The 26,444-nt window shown below is 40.5% G+C and overlaps 1 protein-coding gene across 1 annotated transcript in view; it reads right to left on the reverse strand.

Moving 5' to 3' along the window:
- Positions 1-755: 755 nt before the first annotated feature.
- Positions 756-26,444, reverse strand: part of sptlc2a (serine palmitoyltransferase, long chain base subunit 2a) — a 148,084-nt gene continuing 122,395 nt past the window's right edge. The window contains exons 10-12 of the mRNA XM_063044515.1: positions 20,673-20,808; positions 17,704-17,833; positions 756-6,046 (exon numbers count right to left, since the gene is read on the reverse strand). Of these exons, the coding sequence (XP_062900585.1) occupies positions 5,927-6,046; positions 17,704-17,833; positions 20,673-20,808 (386 nt within the window). The 3' untranslated portion in view covers positions 756-5,926. The remainder of the gene's footprint in view (positions 6,047-17,703; positions 17,834-20,672; positions 20,809-26,444) is intronic.

Below are 26,444 nucleotides of genomic sequence, written 5' to 3' on the forward strand. Positions count from 1 at the left end.
AATCAGAGTGCAGCACTGTGTGATGACAGGCTTCAGAGAGAAACAGGATGTGTTTTAGTTGGATGGGGGGGCACAACAACAAAATCATAGTGATATCTAATGAGTCATATGGACGGTCTAACCAAGTATTGAAATAACTTCTGTCACGACAAAGTAGGGTATCTTACAATGTTACACAGTGCATGACCCAACTACTTTAACCATCCACTGCCTCCAGAAATTTGATGCAAAAACTGCATTAAAACGGCAGCATGTGCCAAGTGTAGAAATTTACCATTTAAAAAATGCTATTTATTGATGAAAGATTCCAATGCAATATCAATATTACAAAGTACCTTGACGAAATAGAACATTGTGACACTGACGAGGCACAATGGAATTGTGAATCTGTGAAATTCGTTGCCACCACCTCAGAAGAGGGGCATCCTTTTAAAATGGAGATAAGGAGGCATTCTTTCAGCTAGAGAGTGGTGAATCTGTGGAATTTATTGCCACAGGTGGCTATGGAGGCCAAGTCATTGGGTATTTTAAAGTGGAGGTTGATAGGTTCTTGATCAGTGAGGACATCAAAGGTTACAGGGAGAAGGCAGGTGAATGGGATTAAGAGGGATAATAAATCAGCCATGAAGAAATGTTGGAGCAAACACGCTGGGTCAAGTGGCCTAGATCTGTACCCATGTCCATGGTCTTATGGGAAAGTACTTCAGCAGAGTACAAGATCTATGAGTAATGACACACCGACCCAAAAATATACTAAAAGTTTTTATTTAGAACATATTACAATTAGTTAATTTTAATGCAGTTATTGATTCTCCAGTGTCAATAATATAATGCATGTTAAAACAATGCATGAGTAAAGTACACTTTCATAAACCAATGATGCTTGCAAAATCATGTTCAAGGTAAAAGGTGGATTAGATTTCAATACAAACATTACTGTACTTGGAGTCCTGTCAAAAAAGTACACTTATAACACCTTGTACAAAAAGGCAGGTTACAGGAAGCAACAATTAGTGATCAATCCTTGCATCTACAACACTGCAGTTTGATATTTCTGTTAGAACCAAGATCATCTGAATCAGAAACCAAGAAAATGAACCATCTGATTGCTGGAATGTGCATCTGTCACAGCTAAAGGGACCTTCACTTCCATCCTCTGTTGCTGCTCACAATTAGTGTTTCATACAGCTCCACAAATTGGGATTTTTAGTCCTTTGACATAATTTAGAGACTTAAAAAAATTAATGAGAAGTCGCTCAATTCAAAATGAATTTATCAGCTGAGGAAAAAATCCCACAAATTTGTGAGCATTTCACAAGAATTGCAAATGTTTAATGCAATTTTAATTATGAGCCCGATTATCTTTCAAGTTTCAGAAACACACTCCTTTACTCAGGGAACTGCACACTGAAAACTGCAAGTTAAAAATTTAGAGTCTCGATAACAACGATCATAACAAAACCAGTTTTACAGATATCAGGATGCCACACAGCATTCAGTATTACATTTGGATTACTTTAAAAAAAAAGCTTCAATTTAAAAAGTTCAAGATTGCATGAAGTGGCATTTCATCTGTAGATTGCATGATATGACCCTTACTACATTGCTAAAAGGGAACAAATGCATGGATTAATGAATCAACAAAAAATTCTGGACATCAAGTCAGTAAGGTGGAACTGAAAAGTCACATGAACTAATCCATAAAATTGCCTTGCTGCTTACATGTGGCAATACAGCTTAAATTTCTGTATTATGCATTTCTGGTCCCTTAAGGAATACTCACTTGCCTTACTTTAGCAACTTAGGAATGCACTTTAAAGCTGGCCACTCACGTGATGAAACTTGCATTAGTTACAGTACTTAAAGCAGTTTCTTAAAGTCAATGTTAAACTGGGCAACATGGTTTTTAAAATGCCAGGGCAGAACACCACATGTTATATAGGACAACAAATCAATAAACACATTCAAGCTTCTCTTTTCCTCCCCACATCTAAGTCCTGCAGTTCCCATCCTAAAATCAATTTAACCTCAACATTTTAACAAGAGGTACATTTGTTAACTAGCACCTCTGCTTTATAACATTATATCACTCTGCAGTACCTGGACTGGCCCTCTTTACTTAATGAAAACAAAAGCAGCACTTGGTCTCAGGAGAAGTCCTTCAATGTCCAAAGTGCACAAACTTGATGATGCAAACAGCCCAGGAAGCCTTACAAACTGCTGCCAAAAAGTTACTAACATAAATAATCTTCCTCATTTGTGAAATAACAACAGCTTGTTACAAGAATAATCTACCTTTGCTGCAAATGTGCAAAGTTACAAATGAATAATATTTTGAAACTGAATTTAAGTGCATTTAGAAGTTGAACTTTCATAGCTTCAGTCACACCTAAAGACCAGTGTACATATATATTTTACATTTATTATTTGCTGCACTCCCATGAACACCTCAGCCGTTACTACTCCTAGGTGGAGATGGTGGACGTGCAACTTCAGTTACTGCTAGCCTCATGAGTTGAACTTGCACCATTTTTCCCCTCCTGTTTCATTACAGCTTGGCTGAGATTGGGAAGCACACTCTTTATAAATGCACCTTCAGGAAATAAAAGGCGTCTTTAACAGAAGAGAACCCTTGCACACAGAAAACGAGGGAACATACAGAAGACCACCATTTATATTACTTAAATTCCAACAGTTTAAACCCCTTGCAAAATAACTGATATTTTCCACTGAGGACAAGTAATTGCATTTTCTTTAAACATAGCAATATTAAAAGATTTAGTTACCATATAAAAGGTCTGCATAGCTTTAATTGCCATGTGCTTGTATAAGGGTCTCTGTACGGTTTTTTACAACTGCCTCAGCCATCAGTTGGAATCAGTACAACTACTGACTTGTCTCAAATTGGCAGCATCCTGATCATACAGCTAAAAATAACTGCACTCGCAAGCTTAACGTTTACATAGAACAAGGTTGGGGAAAGATTTACAGGCTTAAAATCAAAGCTAAACCAATGATCGTGATAAATTTTGGATGTACAAGAATAATAAAAGCTTACATTCATGAAATCACAAAGAATAATTTGCATGTTAAGGCATCAAATGGCCTGAAGGTTTAATAATATTGAAGGTTTCTTCTATTACATGGGCATATATAATATAGCAATACTGAAACCCTCTTCTCAACCTCCAAGACCACCATCCATCACATTATTATAGTGGGGGGCCAATTCCCAGGATCAGCATACACTGGGGGACAGTGCAACAAATGTAATCACCGAGCAAAGCACAAAATGAGTGCTGGCAGAAGATATTCCTTTCGGCTGCTCATGGAACTTATGACACCACCTGAATATGATCCGTGTAAATGTGTTCTTCACACTCCTGGACTGGCATCACTTTACCAATTGGTTGTCTGAATATCTACCTGGAAGCAAACTCTACTTCCCATTTGATCTGACCAGTATTTTCAAAAGTTATGATATAGATTTGAAGGCAACTCCTCCAATACCGAATGTGTATTCCACATTTAGTGCAAAAATAGTTATTTTTTGAAGCTACAGTATACAGAGAGTGCTCACATGTTTACTGATACACTGATATTGGCCAGAGCCTTTAAAAGCCTGAAGGAAATACCGGCAAGCTTACACTACATAGTAACAGCTTACCCCATGGTACACTCAAATATCACTTAACAGATAGCTACAGAATTAATAAACAAATGGACTAAGCAGAAATCTTTATACAGATCAGAACAAATAGATTTCTGAATCTTAAGTGGAATTTACATTTTAGCTTGATGTTCTTTCAATAGGTGGTACAGGGCATTCATCTGAGAATCTGATATTGCTCCTCTTAGCTGGTCAGAGGGAAGCAAAATTGAAGTCCACCATGGCCATTCTTCACGACAGTAGAAAAGACAGCTGACTAAAAAGGGAGTAGGGAGAACTGACAGAGACACGTACACAACTTGAGATTAGTCAGTGAAGGATGGAATTTAGAGGACATTTACAGAATAAGTATCGAGCTTTGAATTGTTCTGGACAGCTTCTTAAGATGGTACTTTGCTTGTAGCAAAAGTTTAGTCCTGAAATGGATAAAATCCACAATTCAAAGGCCCAATATCTAGAACTTCACACTCTTCTAGCAAAGGAGAAAAGGAAATGCATCTGGAACATTAACCTTAAGTTTACAAGAACATAGTTATGTAGTTTGTAATGTAAACATTAATGTAGAATCATGTAGAAACAAAAAGGCACATTTAGAATATACATTCACATACAAACTGCCTGACCGGCAATCCATTAAATGCAGCTCAAGACAGGAACTGAATTTAACAAGCAGTATGTAACTCTTCCCTTTCTAAATAATAAAATTGAATAAATCCCACAAGAATTCTTACAATGACATGAACAAAGCAGAATTGAGAATTTCCACCCATGATGAGCACATTCACACCCCTCCAGCCATGTTACTTGTGAAGAAATGATGCATCCCTCAAGTCAATCAAAATTCTTGAAATTATATGCTGTTCAAGAAATTCAGACAATGGTTAACCTAATGGCAAAGGTACGAGAACTGTAACCAGGGGCGTGCCTTTCATTCATATAACTGAGCCTTCACTTGATAGCTTCTTGTATCAGAAATAGTTAACAGAAAAAGGTACAAAAATTTCATGTAGGTCTAGTAGAAAGATTAATTGTGGTGGTTCAATTGCGCTCACTGCTGATAACATAATAAATAAATTTGATTTCTTCATTTTTGAATATTGTTACTGCAGGAACAAATGTTAGAACCTGATACAGACTACCAGCACATGCAGCAGCCACAGTTCAAGCTTGCTAAGATTTCCACACCCGTGACCCAGGACATTCACTGCCAGTGTGAGGTTTTAAGAAAGGAAGGAAACAGCATGATTATTCAGCTGCATTACCCAGAGTGAAGATACGTAATAAGAAAAAATCATTAAGTGCTCTCTGCTTTTGGGTTAACTTGCAGATACTACTGGATGGATAAATGAAAACCCTAAAAGACGATACATAATAAACAATTTGTTCACCTAATTTCAAAATATCAAAAAGCTGAAAACTTGATAGCAAGTTCCCTACACATTTTCTTCATTATTTTCATTCAAAATTAAAATGTTCCTCCAGCATTTCCTTCAACATTGGACCAATTTTAAACTACATAAGTGAAAACCACAAGCATGGATTTTGTAAAGGAGGACAGCATATCACTGAACATACAGACACTTACAACAAAATAGCTTTTCAGGGGTAAGTGAATCATTTGGTGATTCTAGCCAGCACCAGCTTCAGCCTCAGAAGTTCTTGATCTTTCTTCTCCAATTGAGCACCAAGAAAAACAATTCACAATGACTTAGGTATGGTTTGTTTGAAATAGGTTTAACTTTCCCTGTGCATCCGTCCCTCTCCTTCCAAACAAGTTCTTGAAAACTACAATTATCAAGATGTGCAGGACCACATTTAAAAGGAATAACAAGACTGGAGTAGTTACAGTACTTGTTGCAGTGATTTTTTTTGGCAGGGGAGGAAAGGAAAGGAAGCAAGAATTTAAATCAGACAATGATTAAAAAAAAGTCACCAACAAGGATTGCATGGCTATGAGAAGGGTTCTCATTCTTACCATGACACAAAGTGAATTGCAGTTCACATTAGCAAAGGCAAGTAGACATGCTGATCAGGCGTCCCATTTGTTTCAATTTCTCAAGTGATGCTAAAACCTGTACACATACCTTGTTAATGAAACACAAATAGCTTTAGAGGCATCAAGTGTGCCTGTTCAATTTAGGTTTTTTTTTGTTTACATATAAATAGACATGAAAATTCAAAGCACAAAACAATGGAACGGTATTGAACTGAAAATAGACGTGGACGTGCAGGTGCTTGTCTAGCCGGGGGTATTGCTCAATCCTCATTTTCTTCATAGCTGGTTTCATCAGATGGACGGTCAATTAAAGGCTCTAACTTGTGTCGAGAATATTTCAACTGTAAGAGGTCACCAACCTCTCCTATCACCTTTAAAGCCTAAAACAAAGCAAAAACAAAATATTAATAAACTGTACAATAACTATACAAACTAAAGATGGAGTGTTCCTAACCCCACCCTCATAAGCAGCCCTCTTGATAACAGTAATTAAATGGATTTATCCCGTGATCTCCGCATCTTACAAATATTTGAAGTCACTATAGTGTTGATGGAAGCAGCAAAACTTGGATACAGATTTCACAAACACAAATTTTTTAAATTTAACTAAATTGCAAAGTATAAATATTAGTCAGCATATTGGAGATAACAACCCTGGTTATATATCAAAGTAAAATATGTAGATGAATATAAAGTTAAACCTGTATTGGAAATAACGTGGAAAACGTGCAACTCAGGTGGCTGATGGTTGGGTTGAATTGTTCTCTGATCTTGGCAATCCATTTGCAAACATTTTATAACCAGACGAGGAGACATCATCAGTGTGCTGTTCACTTATGCTGTGTCCTCCAAATGCAGGCCTTGATATGCTTATCAATCAGTTGATTGGTCATCATTACAGAAACTCAATTGACTGGGCATCAGTGAAAGTCATGGCATAAGCAAACAAGAGAATTCCCAGAAGCATGGTTTGCCATAAACATTTCTATAAACAAACATACAGACCTCGATCCCATTTTTAAGTCAATGCAGGCAAAATTCTAGACAATGTGCAGAGTTCACCATGCAACCAATCAGCAACGGGACATCTTCCCTACATTATACACGAGGAAATCTGCAGGTGCTGGAAATTCCAGCAACACACACAAAAAATGCTGGCGAATGCAGCAGGCCAGGCAGCATCTATAGGAAGAGGTATAGTTGACGTTTCGGGCCAAGACCCTTCGTCAGCATTTTTTGTGTGTTGCTCCTTACGTCATAACTGAGTTTCCATAATGATGGCCAATCAACTGATGATAAGTATATAAAGGGAAAGCATTTGGAGGATGTAGCAGAAGCGAACAACGCACTGATGATAGCTCCTCGTAGGTGACAAAATATTTGTAAATGGATTGCCAAGAATGGAGAAAAACGGAACCCAACATGTATTGTTTAATCTTCTGATATGTCCAGAAACAACACCACTGCTATGTACCTGGCAAGATGGTACAAAGGCTCTAACATGCTTGACAGAATCCTGAAGCTCCCAGATCACAAGAGGGATCCAGGGCACACAATGGCCAACAACATAAGATCTTCTCAAAGCCAGCCAGCCCTTTCAAAAAGCACATGCTGAAAGATGGAACCAAAATAACTCAAAAAGGCATCAATGGAATGCTCATGCAAAGTTTCTTGAATAAACCTCAGCCAAGTTCCAGGGAGTTGATCCACTAATATCGGCCAAGGTCTCTCAGTGCAGCAGCAATTTAATTGGTAAACACAATTTTGCTGGAAATTTGGATATTTATGAAACAATCAACTGTCTCTGAAGACACCTGGAAAACTTTTCATCCTTTAGAACTTTATAAAAAGCCTCAAGTTTAGCAACGAGATTCAATTGAAACCCAGTCATTTCTTATTTGCTGAATAATTTTGAAACGAGTGCTTTCACGGCAGGCACAGTGGGTGGGATAGACATCCAACTGCATAAGCTAAATCCAAAGAACAAAAACTATGTTCCAATATAAAATAGAAATATTAATTGCACAGGAATTGCAATGGAAAATTCCAACTGTGGGGCTAGGCAGCTTTAAGCAAATTATTAGCAGGTGAAGATAATATTCAACATTGTTGAGCAAAATGCATTAGAAGCAAATTGATTGTGACTCAAACAGGAATTTAAATTTGTGGGTGGTTGGGAATGTGTACTTTTAACTTAAATGTCCGTGCACGTAACCCAAGATTTTTTAAAAAATTAAGTGAATTGTTTGGGAAGTGGAGGTGAAAGTTCTGCTTTTAAACTGAGAGCAAACAATTAGTAAAATTAATGCAGATATTGGAAGAGAAATTGGTGTGTCAGAACTTGACCTCTATTTTAATACTGCAGCAAATTTATAATGAGTGTGTCATAGATTCACAAGGAGGTGCAACTAGTTCTGAGATTTGCCAGAGTAACTACTACTGGGCTATAAAATTAGATGCACTTTAATATGTGCAAACATAAAGGAATACACTCAATGGCCACTTAATTAGATACAGGAGCGGAACTTGGTGTGGTTGTGTGCTGCCGTAGCCCATCCACTTCAAGGTTTGGTGTGTCATATGTTCAGAGACGCTCTTCTGCATTCCACTGTTGCAGCATGTGGTTATTTGAAGTACTGTCTCCTTCCTGTCAGCTTGAACCAGTCTGGCCATTCTCTGTGCTCTCTCATTAACAAGGCGTTTTCGCCCACATAACTGCCACTCACTGGATGTTTTTTTTGTTTTTGCACCATTCTCTGTAAACTCGGGACTGTTGTGCATGAAAATCCAAGGAGGTCAGCAGTTTCTGAGATATTTAAACCACCTCATCTGGCACTAATCATTCCATGCTCAAAGTCATTTAGATCTTACTTCTTCCCCATTATGATGTTTGGTCTGAGCAACAATATCCTCTTGATCATGTCTGCATGCTTTTATGCACAGAGTTGCTACTACTAGATTGGTTGATTAGGTATTTGCATTAATGAGCTGTACAGGTGTACCTCACAAAGTGTCCACTGAGTGTAGATAAAGCATATTCAAGACAGTAAAGTAAAATGGTTCATGTAGAAGATTTTGGGTAATCTTGTGCTACAACTTCAGTGATAAGACAAGCTGTCAGTTGCAAGCAAACTACAAAGAAACTCAAGCATGATGTGGGTTGGGTACAAACTATACACAGTTATAAATGCATCCCATGCTAAATGGGGCTCTGCACTAGCCCATCACTGAACTGTTTCCACAACCCAAGGACTCAAATATTTATTGCTTATTTATTATTTTTCTTTTGTATTTACAGTTTGTTGAGATCAGAGACGGGGTGGGGGGGGAGGGGGTTGGGGGGGGCAAAAAGGTTCGGGAACACAAGCTGAATCCTGGAAAAGACCAGAGACGAGGTGCGGGGTTATGAATGATTCCATCTCGGAGCGGCGAGGAAGGTTGAAGCACGGAGATGAATGTGGAGGGGGGTCAGTGATGGCTCAGTATGAGACAGTCAGCAGCCGGATTGGCACGTTCAGTAGTGTTTGGACCCCGGTCGGCGCTCATTCTTTCCAGAAGGACTGAGTTCGTGCGGCTGCTCTCCATGTATGCAGCTAAAAGGCATTTCCTATATTGAGATTCATGTGATTATTGGACTGTACTTCATACTGATGTCCTTTTGTGTGTGGGGGTGTGGGTGGTTTTGGGCATTTGGTATTTCTATCGTTGTTCTTTTCTGCAAGTGAGGGGGTCGGGGATTGTTATGTGCAGAGGGTCGTTGATTGATATTGTGGCTGGTCTTTGCTGCGGGCGAGGTGGGTGGATTTTGGGGTCTGTTGCTTTTCTTTTTCATGCCAGTTGCAGGGGGAGGGGATTGATGTCTGTTCTTCCAACACCCATGGACTTTCTGTATTTAATGGCCATCTGGAGTGGACAAATATCAGAGTGGCACTGTACATACATACTTTGATGATAATATGAATCTTTTTGCACACTGGTTGTCTGCCCTTTTGGTGTGGCTTTTCATTGATTCTATTATGATTATTGGATTCACTGAGTATGCTCGCAAGAAAACAAACCTCAGGGTTGTATAGGATAATATATGTGTACTTTGACAACAAATTTACTTCCAATTTTTTGAAATAAGTAATCCCAAACTAGTGAGAGTGATAGTAGCACAAGTCAGTTAGCTTTTCAAAGCTAGGTAATCTAAAGTTGAAAGGTTAATCACTGCCATCATTGGTACAGTTACAAGCAGCTATGTCTCAACAAGGCGACATCCATCTTCAGCACCACCCCCCTCCCCCAGCATCATCTGGATCATTCCTGCTTCTCAATTCTGCCATCAATATTATTCAATTCATGGAGAAATAACATCCATAGTAGCAGGTGCCACCATAATCACTCAGATGAGCCACCCTGACCGGGAACTGCAGCTTGCTCAGCTAGGCATTTCCTCATTGTGTAACCATTTTTATTAAAATCAGACATTACGTGTTGAGTTTGGTAACAGCCAAATGCCATGACAAAGCCTTGGAACAATTGTGGAAGACCAAGACATAGCCTAGTTCTGCTCCTACTTGGCCCATAAAATTTGCTCCACCGTGGCTGATTTATTAACTCTCTCAACCCCAATTTCCTGCCTTCGCCCCACAACTTTTGATGTCCTTACTAATCAAAAACCTATTGAGCTCCACTTTAAATATTCTCATTGACCTGGCCTCCACAGCCATCTGTGGCATTGAGTTCCACAGATTCATTACTTTCTGGCTCAAGAAATTCCTCCTCATCGCTGTGCTAAAGTGATACCCTTCTAACCTGAGGCTGTGCCTTTTGGTCCTAGACTTTCCCACTGTTGGAAACATTGTCACAATGTCCACTTTATCGAGGCCTTTCAATAGAGATTCCAACGAAATCCCATCCTCTTCATTCTAAATTCTAGTGACTATAGGCTCTGCAATCAAATGCTCTTCATTTGTTAACCATTTCATTCTTGTGAACCTTCTCTGGATCCTTTCTTAAACAAGGGGCCCAAAGCTATTCACAATATCCAAATGTGGTCTGACCAAAGACTAACAAAGCTTAGCTATCTCCCTGAGAAACACCCCGTTTCTGAAAACTTTGATGCCTTAAAAAAAACAAGTCATAGTTGAAATTCTAGGAAAATAAGAATGTTTAGATTGATCCAACACTGAATATTTTGGCTGTACTTGATGGGATTGTACTTAAAAACAATGCTGACTACATGACCCTTGAGGGAAATGCATGCCAAAATGTGCGTATCACTGTGCCAGAGGCACCAATGTACTCATCTCATTTTTGGCTCTCGTTGACTATAAAGTGCCATTGCTCTTGACCACATGTTGTATTACTCATTCAGTGTCATACCACAGGAACATTTTTGGATCAGAAAAGCAGATCTGCGGCACCAGAATCAAATAGCAACTTGTCCACCTTGCACTTTTGGGTCAATACACACAAACCAGAATTTGGAATTGAAACATTCAACCGTTTGGTTTTCTGCTGATAGGGTTGAGCAAGTTGATACTTTGCATGGGTTCTCCAGATACCTGTTTCTGTTGTACAATGCTGCATCAAAGTTAAAATGTACAAAAGATATAAGTCATGCATTACGAAGAGAAAAGGTACATCTGGATCTTCACTTGGGTGACAGGTTTTCACACTGATTTAACTTTGATTGTATGATAATATGATTTGTCAGCATTTAGTGAAAATACTCCCAGTGATGCTTAATTGAAATATTACACAAAAACAAAGTGAGAGAAAAGTATGTGGAAGAGCCTAACAGCCTTACAAGGCAATTGCAGCAAGTTTCTATTTTTCAAGATTCTGCAGAGAGATTTCAGAAAGGGCCCCATGCACACAACAGGATAACGACCTTAGTGGAACAGTGGAGAATAACAAGAGAAAAAAGTAACAGCATGCAGACACTTGCACTTTGCTGAATCAAATAAGTACAGAAGTGATTAGGTACATTGTTCTTTTTAGGTACCTGCCAAATAAACACCATCATGACATCTTTTGACAATTACATGCAGTTCATTAGAGGAATCTTAAAAGCTTACCACCAATGCTTAAAACAAAATTTAATCAGTGTAACAGGAGACTCCCTCTTGGATTAGGTTGCCACTGCCATGTGGTACTGATTTGGTATATTGTTTAAATAAAATGGAGTATTTTATGAACCAGGATATAATAGGGATTCTAATTTAAAATAAAGCACCATATGATTGCAAAACTACAAAGAGAACATTATCCAGGCATGCACAATGCTATGAATATGGTGAAGGTACTTTTAGTATTAAGGTACATAATGCTAGGGGATTTACTTAACTTTCACTGTCTAAAGGATCTCAGAAAGCATTGGCTTTGAAAAGGTTTTCTTTCGACAAACATTTCAAAGGCACTATGAACCATATTTTAACCATGCTGTCACACAAACACTCACTGCACATAACATAGCATTTTGTTCCTAAAATGTAGTTCCATTTCTACAAATCCAGAAAGGTACCATCACCGAAGAGCAATTGGAACACAATTCCTTGATCAAGAACTCAATATTACAAGTATCAGAACATAACTCAGCTGCTTGTAAGGTGTTTTTTTTTTAACATTACTGGGAAGGCAACAGTTCTCTCACAATTGATTTCCCTAAAAGATTAAAATTTAAATCAGACTGCTTACTTCATGGTCTTGCCCATCCCATTTCCAACTTTGTAAACCTTTAAAAATTCTTTGGTTCTGGATAGCCTTCTCCTTCTGGCAGAGATATTTTAATCAAATTTGAGTCAGCGTCATAGACAACTAACATGGAAACAGGATCTCCAGACCACCTAGTCCATCTGTCTGTCTACCCATTTTGCCAGTGGCGTTCAGGGAAGCAATGAAGTTCCTCCAACTCTAATGGTTTTCAGGACTTCCTTCATCATGTCATGGTTTCACTACTGTCAATCATGCAAGTCCCAGCATACTCAGATGTAGAAGGATTCTTCATTGCTGTTTCCGTGACAATTTTGTTTTACAAGTCAGGGTTGTTAGCCCTGAGCTGAACCTCGGAACCCGGAGGACCAGTGGAGCACTCTTAGTCAGGCATCTACCCTTTGACTTGTTTAGCACTGATGACCTTACTAAGAGACAAAGCATAAAGCCCTGACTCCAGCCAACATAGCTCTCCAGGTCATTGAGGCACACAAGCCTCCAAACCACGACAACATGATGGCCTCTTGGAGGCCATCTAGTCCATGCTGAAGTATCATTCTGCCGTGTCCCATCAACCTACACTCAGACCATAACTCTCCCATCTATGTACTTGTTTGAAATGTTGAAATTGAACCTGCACCCTCCGCTTCCACTGCAGCTTGTTTCACACTCACCCACCCTCTGACTGAAGACATTTCCCTTCAGATTCCCCTTAAATATTTCACCTTTCACCTTTAACCCATGATCTCAAGTCCTAGTTTCACCCAACCTGAGGGGGGCAGGGGAAGGGAGGAAAGAAAGCTTGATGCACTCACCCTATCTGTACACCTCAATTTTATACATACCTACAAGATCCTCTCATCCTCCAGCACTTCAGGGAATAAAGTCCTAACTTGTTCAACCTTTCCCTTCAACTCAGGTCCACACATTCTCTGCAGTGCTCTCTGCACTCTTTCAAGCTTATTGACATCTCTCCTGTAGGGAGGTGACCAGAATTGCATACAATACTCTAAATTCAGCCTCACCAACATCTTGTACAGTTTGAACATAACATCCCAATTCCTGTACTCAATATCCTGATTATGAAGACCGTGAGGTAAGGAGGTAATGTTGCAGTTTTATAAAACTCTAGTTTGACTACAGAGTATTGTGTTCAGTTTTGGTCATCTCATTATAGGAAGGAAGAGGAAGCTTTAGAGAGGGTTCAGAGATTTGGCAGGATACTACCTAGATTAGAGAACGTGTCTCATAAGGATAGGTTGTTTGAGCCAGGGCTCTTCTCTTTGGAGCAAAATAGGATGAGAGGTAACCTAAAGAGGTGTACAAGATGACAAGAGGCATAAATCAAGTGGATAGCCAGCACCCGTTTCTCAGAGCGGCAATGGCTAACGGAACAGGGCACAATTTCAAGGTTACTGGAGCAAAGTGTAGCGTGTGGGGGGAATACACACACATAGCAGTAAGTTTGTAGAATGCACTGCTGGAGGTGGTGGTAGAGGCAGATACATTAGGAAGATTTAAGAGATTCTTGCCTAGGCACATGGTGAATAAATGAGGGATTTGAGAGAGGAGCAAAACATTGATCTTAGAATAGGTAAGAGGTCAGCACAACATTGTGGGCTGAAGAGCCCGTACTGTTCTGTGCACTATGTTCTGAATGCAGCAAATGACCAAGCCTCTGGAGTCCTGGAGAATACAGAATGTCAAAGATTCAACACCATGAGTGAAAAATAATCTTCATTTCTGTCCTAAGTAGTTTACCTGAAATGGAGACTGATGCCAATTTCTAGATTCCTGAACCAAGAGAGTCATCCTTTCTGTAGCCTCCTTGTCAAGGCCACCAAATATTTAGTATTGCTCAATGGGTTGAGAAGGAAAATAAACCAGCCACAATCGAATGGTGGTGCAGACTCGACAGGCTGAATGGCCTAATTCTGCTCTTATGTCTTGAGGTCAAGTCTCATGCACCTTCAATAAAAGAGGCCCAGCCTGCTCAACCTCTCTTCCCAAGGCAGATTTACCATCCCAGGAACTAATCCTGGGAATTTTGCTGGACTCTATCGATACAAGAGTAGAAATTGGACATAGTATTCCTGTTGTATCATCACGCCCCTACATAACTGTATTAAGACATCTTTACTCCTGCACTAAAAACCTTCAATAAAGGGCAATCTACAATTTGGCTTTCTAATTGCCTGTCACAGCTACACATTAGAACACTGAGGATATCTGCTCTTAAATTTCCAAAGTGAAAAAGGAATGCAATAACATTAACAGCTCCAGATGTGACTCAGCTGATAACATTCTCACTAAACTGGTGCGTGGCCAAGTGGTTAAGGCATTGGTCTAGTGATCTGAAGGTCGCTAGTTCGAGCCTCAGCTGAGGCAGCGTGTTGTGTCCTTGAGCAAGGTACTTAACCACACATTGCTCTGCGACGATACTGGTGCCAAGCTGTATCGGCCCAAGCATCCTTCCCTTGGACAACATCGGCGGCGTGGAGAGGGGAGACTTGCAGCCCAGGCCTGTGCCCTGGAAACCTTCCAAAGCTCAAATCCATGGTCTCACGAGACTAAGGGATGCCTATATATAAATTTGAGAAGATTGTGGGCCCATAGACTTGTGCATAAAAATTGTTCATGACACCAATGTTGTACTGAGGAGGTTTAACGTAATTCTTCATTGCTGGTGTTGGCTAATTTTGCATCGGGTAGAGGCAAAAGATCTCCTGGTAAAAATACGAGTAGCAATTTGCTCCAATGTACTGGCCAATGTTTGCCCCTCAAATAGCATTGCTTAAAATCATATTGCTGTGGTACAGGCAGGCAAGCTTTCTATATACACTCCATAGAACCATAGAAACTACAGCACAGAAACAGGCCTTTTGGCCCTTCTTGGCTGTGCCGAACCATTTTCTGCCTAGTCCCACTGACCTGCACACGGACCATATCCCTCCATACACCTCCCATCCATGTATCTGTCCAATTTATTCTTAAATGTTAAAAAAGAACCCGCATTTACCACCTCGTCTGGCAGCTCATTCCATACTCCCACCACTCTGTGTGAAGAAGCCCCCCCTAATGTTCCCTTTAAATTCCCCCCACCCTTAACCCATGTCCTCTGGTTTTTTTTCTCCCCTTGCCTCAGTGGAAAAAGCCTGCTTGCATTCACTCTAACTATACCCATCATAATTTTATATACCTCTATCAAATCTCCCCTCATTCTTCTACGCTTCAGGGAATAAAGTCCTAACCTATTCAACCTTTCTCTGTAACTGAGTTTCTCAAGTCCTGGCAACATCCTTCTAAACCTTCTCCGCACTCTTTCAACCTTATTTATATCCTTCCTGTAGTTTGGTGACCAAAACTGAACACAATACTCCAGATTCGGCCTCACCAATGCCTTATACAACCTCATCAAAACATTCCAGCACTTATACTCAATACTTTGATTAATAAAGGCCAATGTACCAAAAGCTCTCTTTACGGCCCTATCTACCTGTGACGCCACTCTTAGGGAATTTTGTATCTGTATTCCCAGATCCCTCTGTTCCATTGCACTCCTCAGTGCCTTACCATTAACCCTGTATGTTCTACCTTGGTTTGTCCTTCCAACGTGCAATACCTCACACTTGTCAGTATTAAACTCCATCTGCCATTTTTCAGCCCATTTTTCCAGCTGGTCCAAGTCCCTCTGCAGGCTCTGAAAACCTTCCTCACTGTCTACTACACCTCCAATCTTTGTATCATCAGCAAATTTGCTGATCCAATTTACCACATTATCACCCAGATCATTGATATAGATGACAAGTAACAATGGACCCAGCACTGATCCCTGTGGCACCCCACTAGTCACAGGTCTCTACTCGGAGAAGCAATTCTCTACTACCACTCTTTGGCTTCTTCCATTGAGCCAATGTCCAATCCAATTTACCAGCTCTCCATGTATACCTAGCAACTGAATTTTCCTAACTAACCTCCCATGCGGGACCTCGTCAAAGGCCTTGTCAGTAGCCACTTTATTAGGTACACCTGCTCGTTAATGCAAATATCTAATCGGGCAATCAACTCAACACATAAAAGTGTGCCAACATAGTCAAGAGGTTCAGTTGTTGTTCAGACCAAATAGCAGAATGGGGGAGAAATGTGATCCAAGTGACTTTGACCGTGGGATGATTATAGGTGCAGGAAGTGGTTTGAGTATTTCAAATTGCTGATCTCCTGGGATGTTCACAAACAACAGTCTCTACAGTTTACAGAGAATGGTGGAAAAACAAAAAAACCTCCAGTGAACAGCAATTCTGTGGATGAAAATACCTTGTTATTGACGGGTCAGATGAGAAAGGCTAGACTGGTTCAAGCTGACAAAGGTGACAGCGACTCGAATATTAGTAGTGTGCAGAAGAGCATCTCTGAATGCACATGTTGAACCTGCAAGTGAATGAGCTACAGCAGAAGACCATGAACATACACAGTGGTCACTTTATTAGGCACAGGAAGTAGCTAATAATGTGGCCACTGAATGAACATGCAAGACTTTCTTTTAGCTTGAAGAACAGTGGAACACGACTCATAATTTTAAGACCTAAATTTAAAGTGGACTTGATTGAACCAGTTTTATTGGAGCCCTAAAGAAAAATAAACAAATTATTCAACTTTTAGTTCCAAGATTAAAAATACTCATTTCACAATCATTTGTAATATCTAGAAATATTTTTCCACTCCCATGGTTATAAGAGAATGCACTTTACTTCCAGTTGGATGCCTTGAGTACAATTCACGAATAAAGGCAGTCTGCAGTTTTTGTATGTGTAAGATCTCATTTTGAACATACAAAAAAACTGTACAAAATTACACTGCTTTAATGCATGAATATCAAAATCAAAATGTTAGTACACTAATACATGCACATCTTCTAACACATAATTAAGTGAAAAAGAATTTCTTTAGTGAGAGGGTGGTGAATTTGTGGAATTCATTGCCATAGACAGTTGTAGAGGCCAAGTCATTGGGCAGATTTAAAGGGGAGGTTGATAGACTTGATTAGTAAGGGCACCAAGGGTATGGGGAGAAGGCAGAAGAAAGGGGTTGAGAGGGTTTAATAGAATAGCCATGATGGAATAGTGGAGCAGATTCAATGGGCTGAATGGCCTAACTCTGTTCCTATGTCTTACGGTTTTAAGAAAATTCTGGTGCATTATTTTAATAATGTACTTTGATGAGCTGTTGCAATGAAGCTAGTCATTTCAGTGAGGAAACTGGTTTACCCACAATACACGATTAAATAAAGCTTCAAACATTCCTGCAAGGATAAAAGATCGGCCATAAAAATGAAACTTACTGTATCCAGCATCTCTCTGGTATGAGCAGCAGATACACAAAATCTGGCCCTCGATTCAATGATGGGTGTGGCAGGAAATCCAACCACCACAACTCCAACGTTTCGCTTCAGCATTTCTCGACCAAAAGCACTGAGGAAATAAAACACTTCAGGTTTAAAAATGTATATATGAAACATGAAAAGAGTGAACAGATATTACTATACAGGAGGAGGAAAGGTACTGAGAGCCATAACTAAAATATTCAGAAGTCCAGTAGACATTTGGAGCAAAAAGTTACCTTGTCAGCAGAGTGTATTTGTGAAGGGAAATGTTGGGATATGAGCCAAATTCAGACAAATGAGACTGGTTCAAGTAGGTAATGGTTAGAATAGATAAGTTAGTCTAAATTCCAAAAGGCCTGTTTTTATTGACTTTGAAATGAATAGTCAATATTTTAGGAAAAGACTTTCCTTAAGGTCTTCATGTTATACATTTCCAAGGTATGGTGGGAGAAGCCCGTGTATTTCAGGGCTATTAGTTGCACTGTCATGGCTAAAAGTGGATAACCACTATTTCACAACTTACTGCAGCAATGGATTAACCAACATCTGTGATCTCAGCTGCCCTCCAACTTCCCTTCAACAGTTCATTGAAACCCCCTCTCACTGCTCCCCGTGAACTCTGCTGCCCTTTGATGTTCTCCAGCCCTTTTACCTCTTTCACCAATGGACTTCCCAGTTTACTTCATTCCCCCCACCTCCTGGTTTGACCCATCACCTAGTACTTCTTCCTCCTCTCCCCCCACCTTTTTACTGTGACTTCTCATCTTTTTTTCTCCAGTCCTGATGAAGGGTCTTGGCCCGAAATGTCGACTGTTTACTCTTTTCCATACATGCTGCCTACCCTGCTGAGTTCCTCCAGCATTTTGTGGGTAACCAATATCTGTACTGTTTTCATAATAGACTCTCCCCTGCACCATCCTCCAGCAGCATTGTGAGCGGGGGAGAGAGAGAGAGAGAGAGAGAGAGAGAGAGAGAGAGAGAGAGAGAGAGAGAGAGAGAGAGAGAGAGAGAGACACTGATCGAACACAGGCTCCTTCCTCCAGGGGCAGCAAGCAAAATAGAGTGACTGATCACTCACAGACAGACAATGCAAAACACCCCCTTGTCTTCCGCTCTCGTCCCCATTGGTTTCAATCTTCCTTGATGCTCTTGTCCTGTTTCTAGGCTTCTTGGCCTCAGATCGCACACTTCACTCAAAACCTCACTGAACTCCCTCGGAGACAGCAAAGTGCCAGATCACTCAACTGGCCCAAAAACACACCATCAAAGTGTGGATCACAGGTTCTAATAGTGGCAGAATCACATTTGACAGCAGCAGCAGCAAAAAGTGAAAGAAGCATTTTCGTGAACTGTCTGAAGGTCGTCGCCCTGGACATGTTGTTTGCTGGTACTGTCTTCTTTGAGTTATATCATCACACAATTCTCACTTAATACAATTAATGCAATCCATTCAGCTGCTTGAATTGAATCACATGGTACCTTAAAACTTTGTCAACTGACATGCATGTGACAGGTTGCAAGAATCAATATTTACCACATCCACTTTTTCTTCCTTATCTATCCTACCAGTCATAACCTCAGACTCCAGCAGATTAGGACACACGATTTTCCTCTCATAAATCCATGTTTTAATTGACTCAATATCCCTTTGTTCAATGAGGTCTCCATTACCAATTTCAGCATTTTTTAAAGCTTAAAGTAAACTAAGCAAAGTATGGATATGTCACAATATACTATCCTGAGATTCATTTTCATGAATTGTAGTGTCCATAGGTTGTGGAATCAACTCAGAGCAGAGTTGAGTGAAGCTATCCACGCTGGTTGAGGAGCTTGAAGGTCGCACAGTAATAACTGTTCCTGAACCGGGTGGTGTGGGAACTGTACCTCCTTCCCAATGGTAGCACTGAGAAGACAGTTTGGCCTGGCAGGTGAGGTTGGGGGGGTGGGGGTGGGGGTTCTCGATGATGGATACTGTTTTATTATAACAGGGCTCATTGTTGACATGCTCAATAGTGTCAATGGTGGGGTCAACTGAGTTTAGATTAACTGTTGATGGTTTCCATTTTCTGACTTTTTTTAACTTTAGGACCATATTTACTACCACCACATCCACAAGAACAATTTCAGAAAATATAGTACATTGGATAACATCTACTACCTCAAAAAGCACCTCTTTCAAAACTGATGCAAATCATCTGACCCTTGGAATTTATGAGCTTCTAAATTCAGCAACTTCACAATTTCTATTTTGGAGTTCTCATTCTTGCTAAATACTCCCATAATATAATTGACTGGCTGATGTAGCGCAGGAAAAGAATCTTGGCCAATCATTTCCTCTACATTTGCAGACAAGACCTCAACTCTCTCCACTAGGGAAGGGCTAGCTCAGGGCGGAGATTGGAGTTCAATCCCAGAGGAAGGAGTTTGTATGTCCTCCCTGTGGAATGTGTGGGTTCCCTCAGGGTGTTCCAGTTTCCTCTCAGCCCAAAAATGTACCAGTTAACAGGTTAACTGGTTATTGTAAATTATCTGGCAGTTAGGGTGTTGCTGGCAGTGCGACTCAAAGGGCCTGTTCCATGCTGTATCAATGAATAAATTAATGTGGTTACTGAAGGTAGCCACTTTGACCCACCTAATAGGACATGAACAAGAAAGGGACAAGGTCCAAAAGAAATGAAAGCTCCTATCCACTTTCAGCCCAGTAAAGAAACTGCAATAACTATTGTGTCTGATCAGCATTCGAATAAGGGGAAACAACACTGCTTATTTTTAATTTGTTCACTTGCATTCTTCATCATTTGAAGTTGCAGCCCAGTAGAGGAATTTTGCAAAACCGCCAGCTAATTTTCTTACTACAGACAGCTGAAGGAAACTAAAAACAAAATCTGAATCTAAACTACAAAGAATGAAGTACGTTTCTCATTTACCCAATTTTGGCTGGCATATAGAGCATCAAAGGCACTACTGGTGAATCATCATTTCCATAGATAATGAATCCCATTTCCTTCAGTCTTCGTCTGAAGTACCGAGTGTTCTCCGCCAGCTGCTGAACCCTGGTTTGACCTAAACAAGATGAACAACAAACACAAGACACTTAAATGATTTAAAGCTACAGGTGCAATAAAGCCAAGGGTGCAGTAACAGAATTACTGTGAAATTTAAAGAGCAATATCTTGGTTAAAGGCACAGTTTCAACTGAGAATCTTCAGCTATAAATTAAATGCCACAAGTCTTGTTTTTTTTTTGCAAAGTACATCACATTACAGACATGTAGCCGAGAGCATTCTAATGTGGAGTATCACTGCGTGGTATAGAAACTGCACTGCAGCAGACAGAAGGGGTCTACAACGGGGTAGTTAAAACTGTTCACCATCAAGATATACAGAAGAGTGCTGGAAAAAGGCCAGCAATATCATGAAGGATTCCACAACCCTGCTCATGATTTGTTTATCCAACACGCATTAGGGAAAAGACTAAGCAGATTCTATGCCAGAACTACCAGATTCAAACTGTTAGAAAGGGAAACAGTTTCTTCACCCAGGCTGTAAGATGACTGAACACCCTGTCACCACCCAGGTCTCATCATGCATGAAGCTCCATTAGCGATATACTGGTTTTTTAAAACTTGTGTTGTGAATACACATTATTTGTTAATTTACCAGTAGCAGTATCACTTTGTGTTGTGTGTGAATTTTATGTACTGCATTGCGCACCTTGGTCTGCAGGAGCATCGCTTCGTTTGGTGGTATATATGTGTGTACGCTTGAGTGACAATAAACGTGAACTTGAAAAACAGTTACTACCCCAAAGTGTCAGGCTGACCAACACCTCCACATTATTTACCCACGGCACCACACACCTCCCCACCATTACTTTATCATTTCGCGTCAGTCACCTTATGTATTGATACTCCTGTACCTAGCATCACATTATGTACATATCATCAGTCTATGGATACAAACTATTCTCACATTTTTAAAATTTATTTTTGTATTGTGTTCTTTACACTTATTGTTTCTATTACGCTGCACTGGGTCCAGAGTAATAATAATTTTGTTCCACTTTACACTTGTGCACTGAAGAATATCAAACAACCTTGAATCTTGAATTCAGGCTGAATTAGCATTGTTCCCCCCTCCCCACCCACCTTGTCAAAGGGAGAAACCTATTCACATGAAGGGCTTTGTTTTAACAATCATATTGCCATCAGCTTGAATATATCCAACCAGAGGAAAATCCATAGATAATTGAGAATCATCCTAATGACCATCCCTGGCTTGTTTTACCTTCAATGCTTGCCAACAAAGATTGGCTTCATTAAGAAATAAGGAACTTTTATTTGATATTTCCTGGTCTTAAACTACTTATAATTATTGCTTGCATACATTCATATTGTTTTCATATGCTTGACCTCATTATTTATAAAAATTCACTTGCCCAGTCCTGCGGGTAATCTGTTAACCCTCAGACTGGTAGAGTGCTGAGAGCAAAGACGTTGAGCTGGATTTGAAAGGTAAAGTAAAATATCAGGGATTAATGTAATCAATTAAATCGAAGCAGCAAATATAATTTAATCATATCGGTTGCTAAATGAAGCATATAGAATTAATGCAATGACATGGAAATATAGATGGAAGAACTCTGTTACAACCAGCACAATAGCAGAATCTTGTGCAGTGTAAAGAAAATAAATACAATATATTGATACAAGAGGTTTTGCAGATGCTGAAAATCCAGAGCAACACAAAATGCTGGAGGAACTCAGCAGGTCAGGTAGCATCTATGGAGGGGAATATACAGTTAACTTTTCAGTCCGAGACCTTTCATTCGGACTTGTATCAGCAAATTGGGTATACTGATGTTATTTAAGGTTTGGATGGATGTCATGATATATACTGCAATACATTAGACCATAAGTCGTAGGAGCAGAATTAGGCTATTCAGCCCATTCAGTCTGCTCCACCATTCCATCACGGCTGATTTATTACCCCTCTCACCCCCATTATCTTGCCTTCCTACCCAAAATGACTACTCAAGATCCTATTAACCCCTGCTTTAAATATACTCAATGACTTGGCTTCCACAGCCATCTGTGGCAATAAATTCCACAGATTCAGCCCACTTTGGGTACTCAACCCACAGCTCCTCCAGCCATTTATTGATGAGGTACAGCACAGAATAGGTCGCTGGTACTGTAAAGTGTTGTGCTAACCACTATGCTACCATGCCGCCACAAATTTGCTCCAGGTTCCAGCACAGGTGAGACAGGCAATGTATGACAGAATTAGTTGGTGGTCCAGTAGTTAAGTGACAAGTTCCTTCTGCCTTTTACTTTTCTTCACTTGACCCATGTTGTCAGTATAGGAGAGTGGCAACAACGGGATATTGTTGCAAACTGAGGAAACTGGTCATTTGAAGCCAAGGTTCAGTGAAAGTTCTTTCCTCAGAGTGGCAAATGTATGGAATTCTTCTCCACACACCCCCCCCCCCGCATCTCGCAGATGCAGAAGGGTCTTGGCCCAAAACGTCAACTGTTTAGAAATGAATAATGCTGCCTGATCTGCTGATTTCCTCCAGCATTTTGTGCGCGTTGCCCCAGATTATTAGGTTATTTAAGATGGAGATTGATAAATATTTGAAAGGTTACAGATTAAGGGCTCTGGGAAACTAGCAGTGAAGTGAGACTAGCACAGATCAGCCATGATTGTATTGAACTTGTAGGTGGCTTGAGGGACCTAGAGGCCCAACACCTGCTCCAGTTTTCATGTTTGGTCTCAGATTCAGTGGTCATCCAAGATACCACTCCTCTGCAATAGACAAAATGCTGCAGGTACTCATGTCAGGCAGCACCTATAAAAATGAATAAACAGGCACCAGTTTGGGCTGAGACACTTTAGGACTGCTCCCCTACTACTCTACTTTGAACATTCACAGCCTTTGAATTCCCAGTATTTGCTGAGGGAGTTAGAGTGGATTTAATCTGGTAACTTTTGCATAAAAACCTAGAATAGCATTCCCTTCAGTGGTCAAGGACAGGAACTATACTGCAACCTTCCTATACCACCTCCTTCTACTACCCATTGTGCTTTCCCCTTTTCCTTCTTCACCTTTCCTGCCTATCCCCTCCCTGCTTCCCCTCCCCCACCCCTTTATCTCTCCCCTTACTGGTTTTTCACCTGGAACCTACCAGCTTTCTCCTTCCCACCCTCCCCCCACCTTCTTTATAGGGCCTCTGCCCCTTCCCTCTACAGTCCTGACGAAGGGTTCTGGCCTGAAACTTTGACTGATCGTTTCCACGGATGCTGCCCGACCTGCTGAGTTCCTCCAGCGTGTTGTGAGTGTTACCAGTTGAGGGTAATCTGGGCCTTGATGTTTGGCCTGGGAGGGAATGGCAACATTAGTATCCTTGTCCTTACAGAGGAGTGAGAGGATTTTTCAACAATAGAAGGATTTTGAGTGTCTCTTGAGTTGTGATCTCCGTACTTGACGAAGGATATACTGGCTTTGGAGGCAGTGCAGAGGAAGTTAACCTATGAGAGATTGAGTCGCCTGGGACTATACTCTCTGGAATTCAGAAGAATGAGAAGGGATCTTATAGAAACATGCAAAATTTTGAAAAGGATAGATAAGATCCGTTTATTTTTCCCCAGAGAGTGGTGAATCTGTGGAATTCTCTGCCCAGGGAAGCAGTTGAGGCTTCTTCATTAAATATATTTACGATACAGTTAGATAGACTTTTACATAGTAGGGGAATTAAGGGTTATGGGGAAAAGGCAGGTAGATGGAGCTGAGTTTACGGACAGATCAGCCATGATCTTATTGAATGGCGGGGTAGGCTCGATGGGCCGGATGGCCTACTCCTGCTCCTATTTCTCATGTTATGTCTCAAAGTGGCTGCTGTATGTAACCCAAATTTCTGTGTGCTTCTGAAGGACTGGAAACAAATACTTAGTAAAACACAATTCCTGTGCTGACCCACTCAAGGCAATGGTGAATGCTATCAACATCCAAGCCCCCCGATAGCTCCCAAGGTCTAGCGCGTGCTCCACATTTGAGGGAATTGTCCTCAGCTGTTATCAGTGTATAACAGTAGTAGGTTTGTCTTTGTTTAGCAGATGCAACTAAGACTCATCCAAGTTGGAGGGCTGAGCTTAGCCTCTAAATGGGTCTAAATGTAAGCACCATCTCTCTAGCATCTCAACTATTGAGGTTGGTTCTGGAGTGGCAGTGATGTAGGTTGAATATTTTCCCATTAACCCTGAAGTAAGCTCCACTCCAGCAGAAAGATGCAGAATTATGATAAAAACTGGAAAATGAATCTCATACTAGATCGAGATGAAATTCTAGAATAAATACATCTTGAATCAGAATGATCCACCAGCCCATTCTGCCTGAGGCACAAAACTAAATCGCCTTGCACACCACAATATTGATACTTCTCGACCTGAAAGATCAGTAACCCTTTAGGAAATACAAAAATGCAGATTTAGGGAACAATGGCACAAACAAAACCTGGAAATTTCCTTTGACCCTTTTGAGTGATCAAAGCTCATCCTGGAAACCAAGTGAAATCCAAGATTATGTGGTACCTACATCTTCTAAGTGTTTTTCATAAAAGCTAGGTGCAGCCACTTGCTTGTCCTGGCCTTGCAGAAGAGGAGATTGTGACCCCCTGATGCAACCTATTAAGTTGAAACAAACTGTCTAAACAATTTATTTCCTTCATCTTATAAACTTCAATCACACAAGCCTACGCTTTTGAAATGTAGAATCCCAGCTCTGAGCTTATCTTGATGACTAAGATGCTTTAAACTGGGTATTAATCATGCAACTCTCTGCACCCCTGACAAATCCTCAACATATCACCCATGTAATGATGACCGCCTCTGCAGTTGTGATGCTATCAATTTAATTTCAGATTAAGGAACAAAGTGAAGCCAGTACTGTCAGGCAAAATCAGGATTCAAGATTAACGTTTATTTATCACGTGTACATCGAAACGTAGTGAAATGTGTTGGTTTGTGTTAACAACCAGGAAAGTGGAGAGAGAACACAGCCGGTACAAAGAGGCAAAGGAGAGGAAAGACAGGGACGGGTAAGGATAGTGGATGAAGGACGATGAGCTGAAGGAGCCAGTGGGAGAAAGGTAGTGCTGGGAGAAAGGTAGTGCTGGGAAAAAGAGGCAGCTGAGTAACAATTTGAAATAGACAAGTGGCTAGATAGCATTAGGTTTGGGATGGGCTGTGAGGGGTAAGACGACTGGCAGCTTATGCTTTAGGTAAGGGAACACAAATTCATATGAAAATAGCACCATAGATTCTGCCTAGGCAGTCTACAGCCCATATGGAATGAACACTCAATGTTCCTTTTTTTTCAGGAAACACTATTTTCCTCTCCTAATCCACCTCCACTCTTCCCATTTTTTGCTCCCTTTCCCATCATCCACTTACAAATCACTTTCCCCTACCGAATCTATCCACCTATTAACTCACTTCAACTAGATCTCACTCCCCCACATGGTTCGAACTTCTATCACGTTTCTCCCTTACCAGATTCCAGCAATGAGAGCCTTTCTGTCCCAACTCATCACTCTCTAGCCCGTCTACTTTCACCTCCTCAGCCAGCTCCGTTGGCCGTTATGTATCCTTGACCGTTTCCGCCCATCACCCACCTGCCTACTGCCCAGTTCCCATCTCCTT

Source organism: Mobula hypostoma, chromosome 1 (assembly GCF_963921235.1).
Source record: "Mobula hypostoma chromosome 1, sMobHyp1.1, whole genome shotgun sequence".
NCBI lineage: Eukaryota > Metazoa > Chordata > Chondrichthyes > Myliobatiformes > Myliobatidae > Mobula > Mobula hypostoma.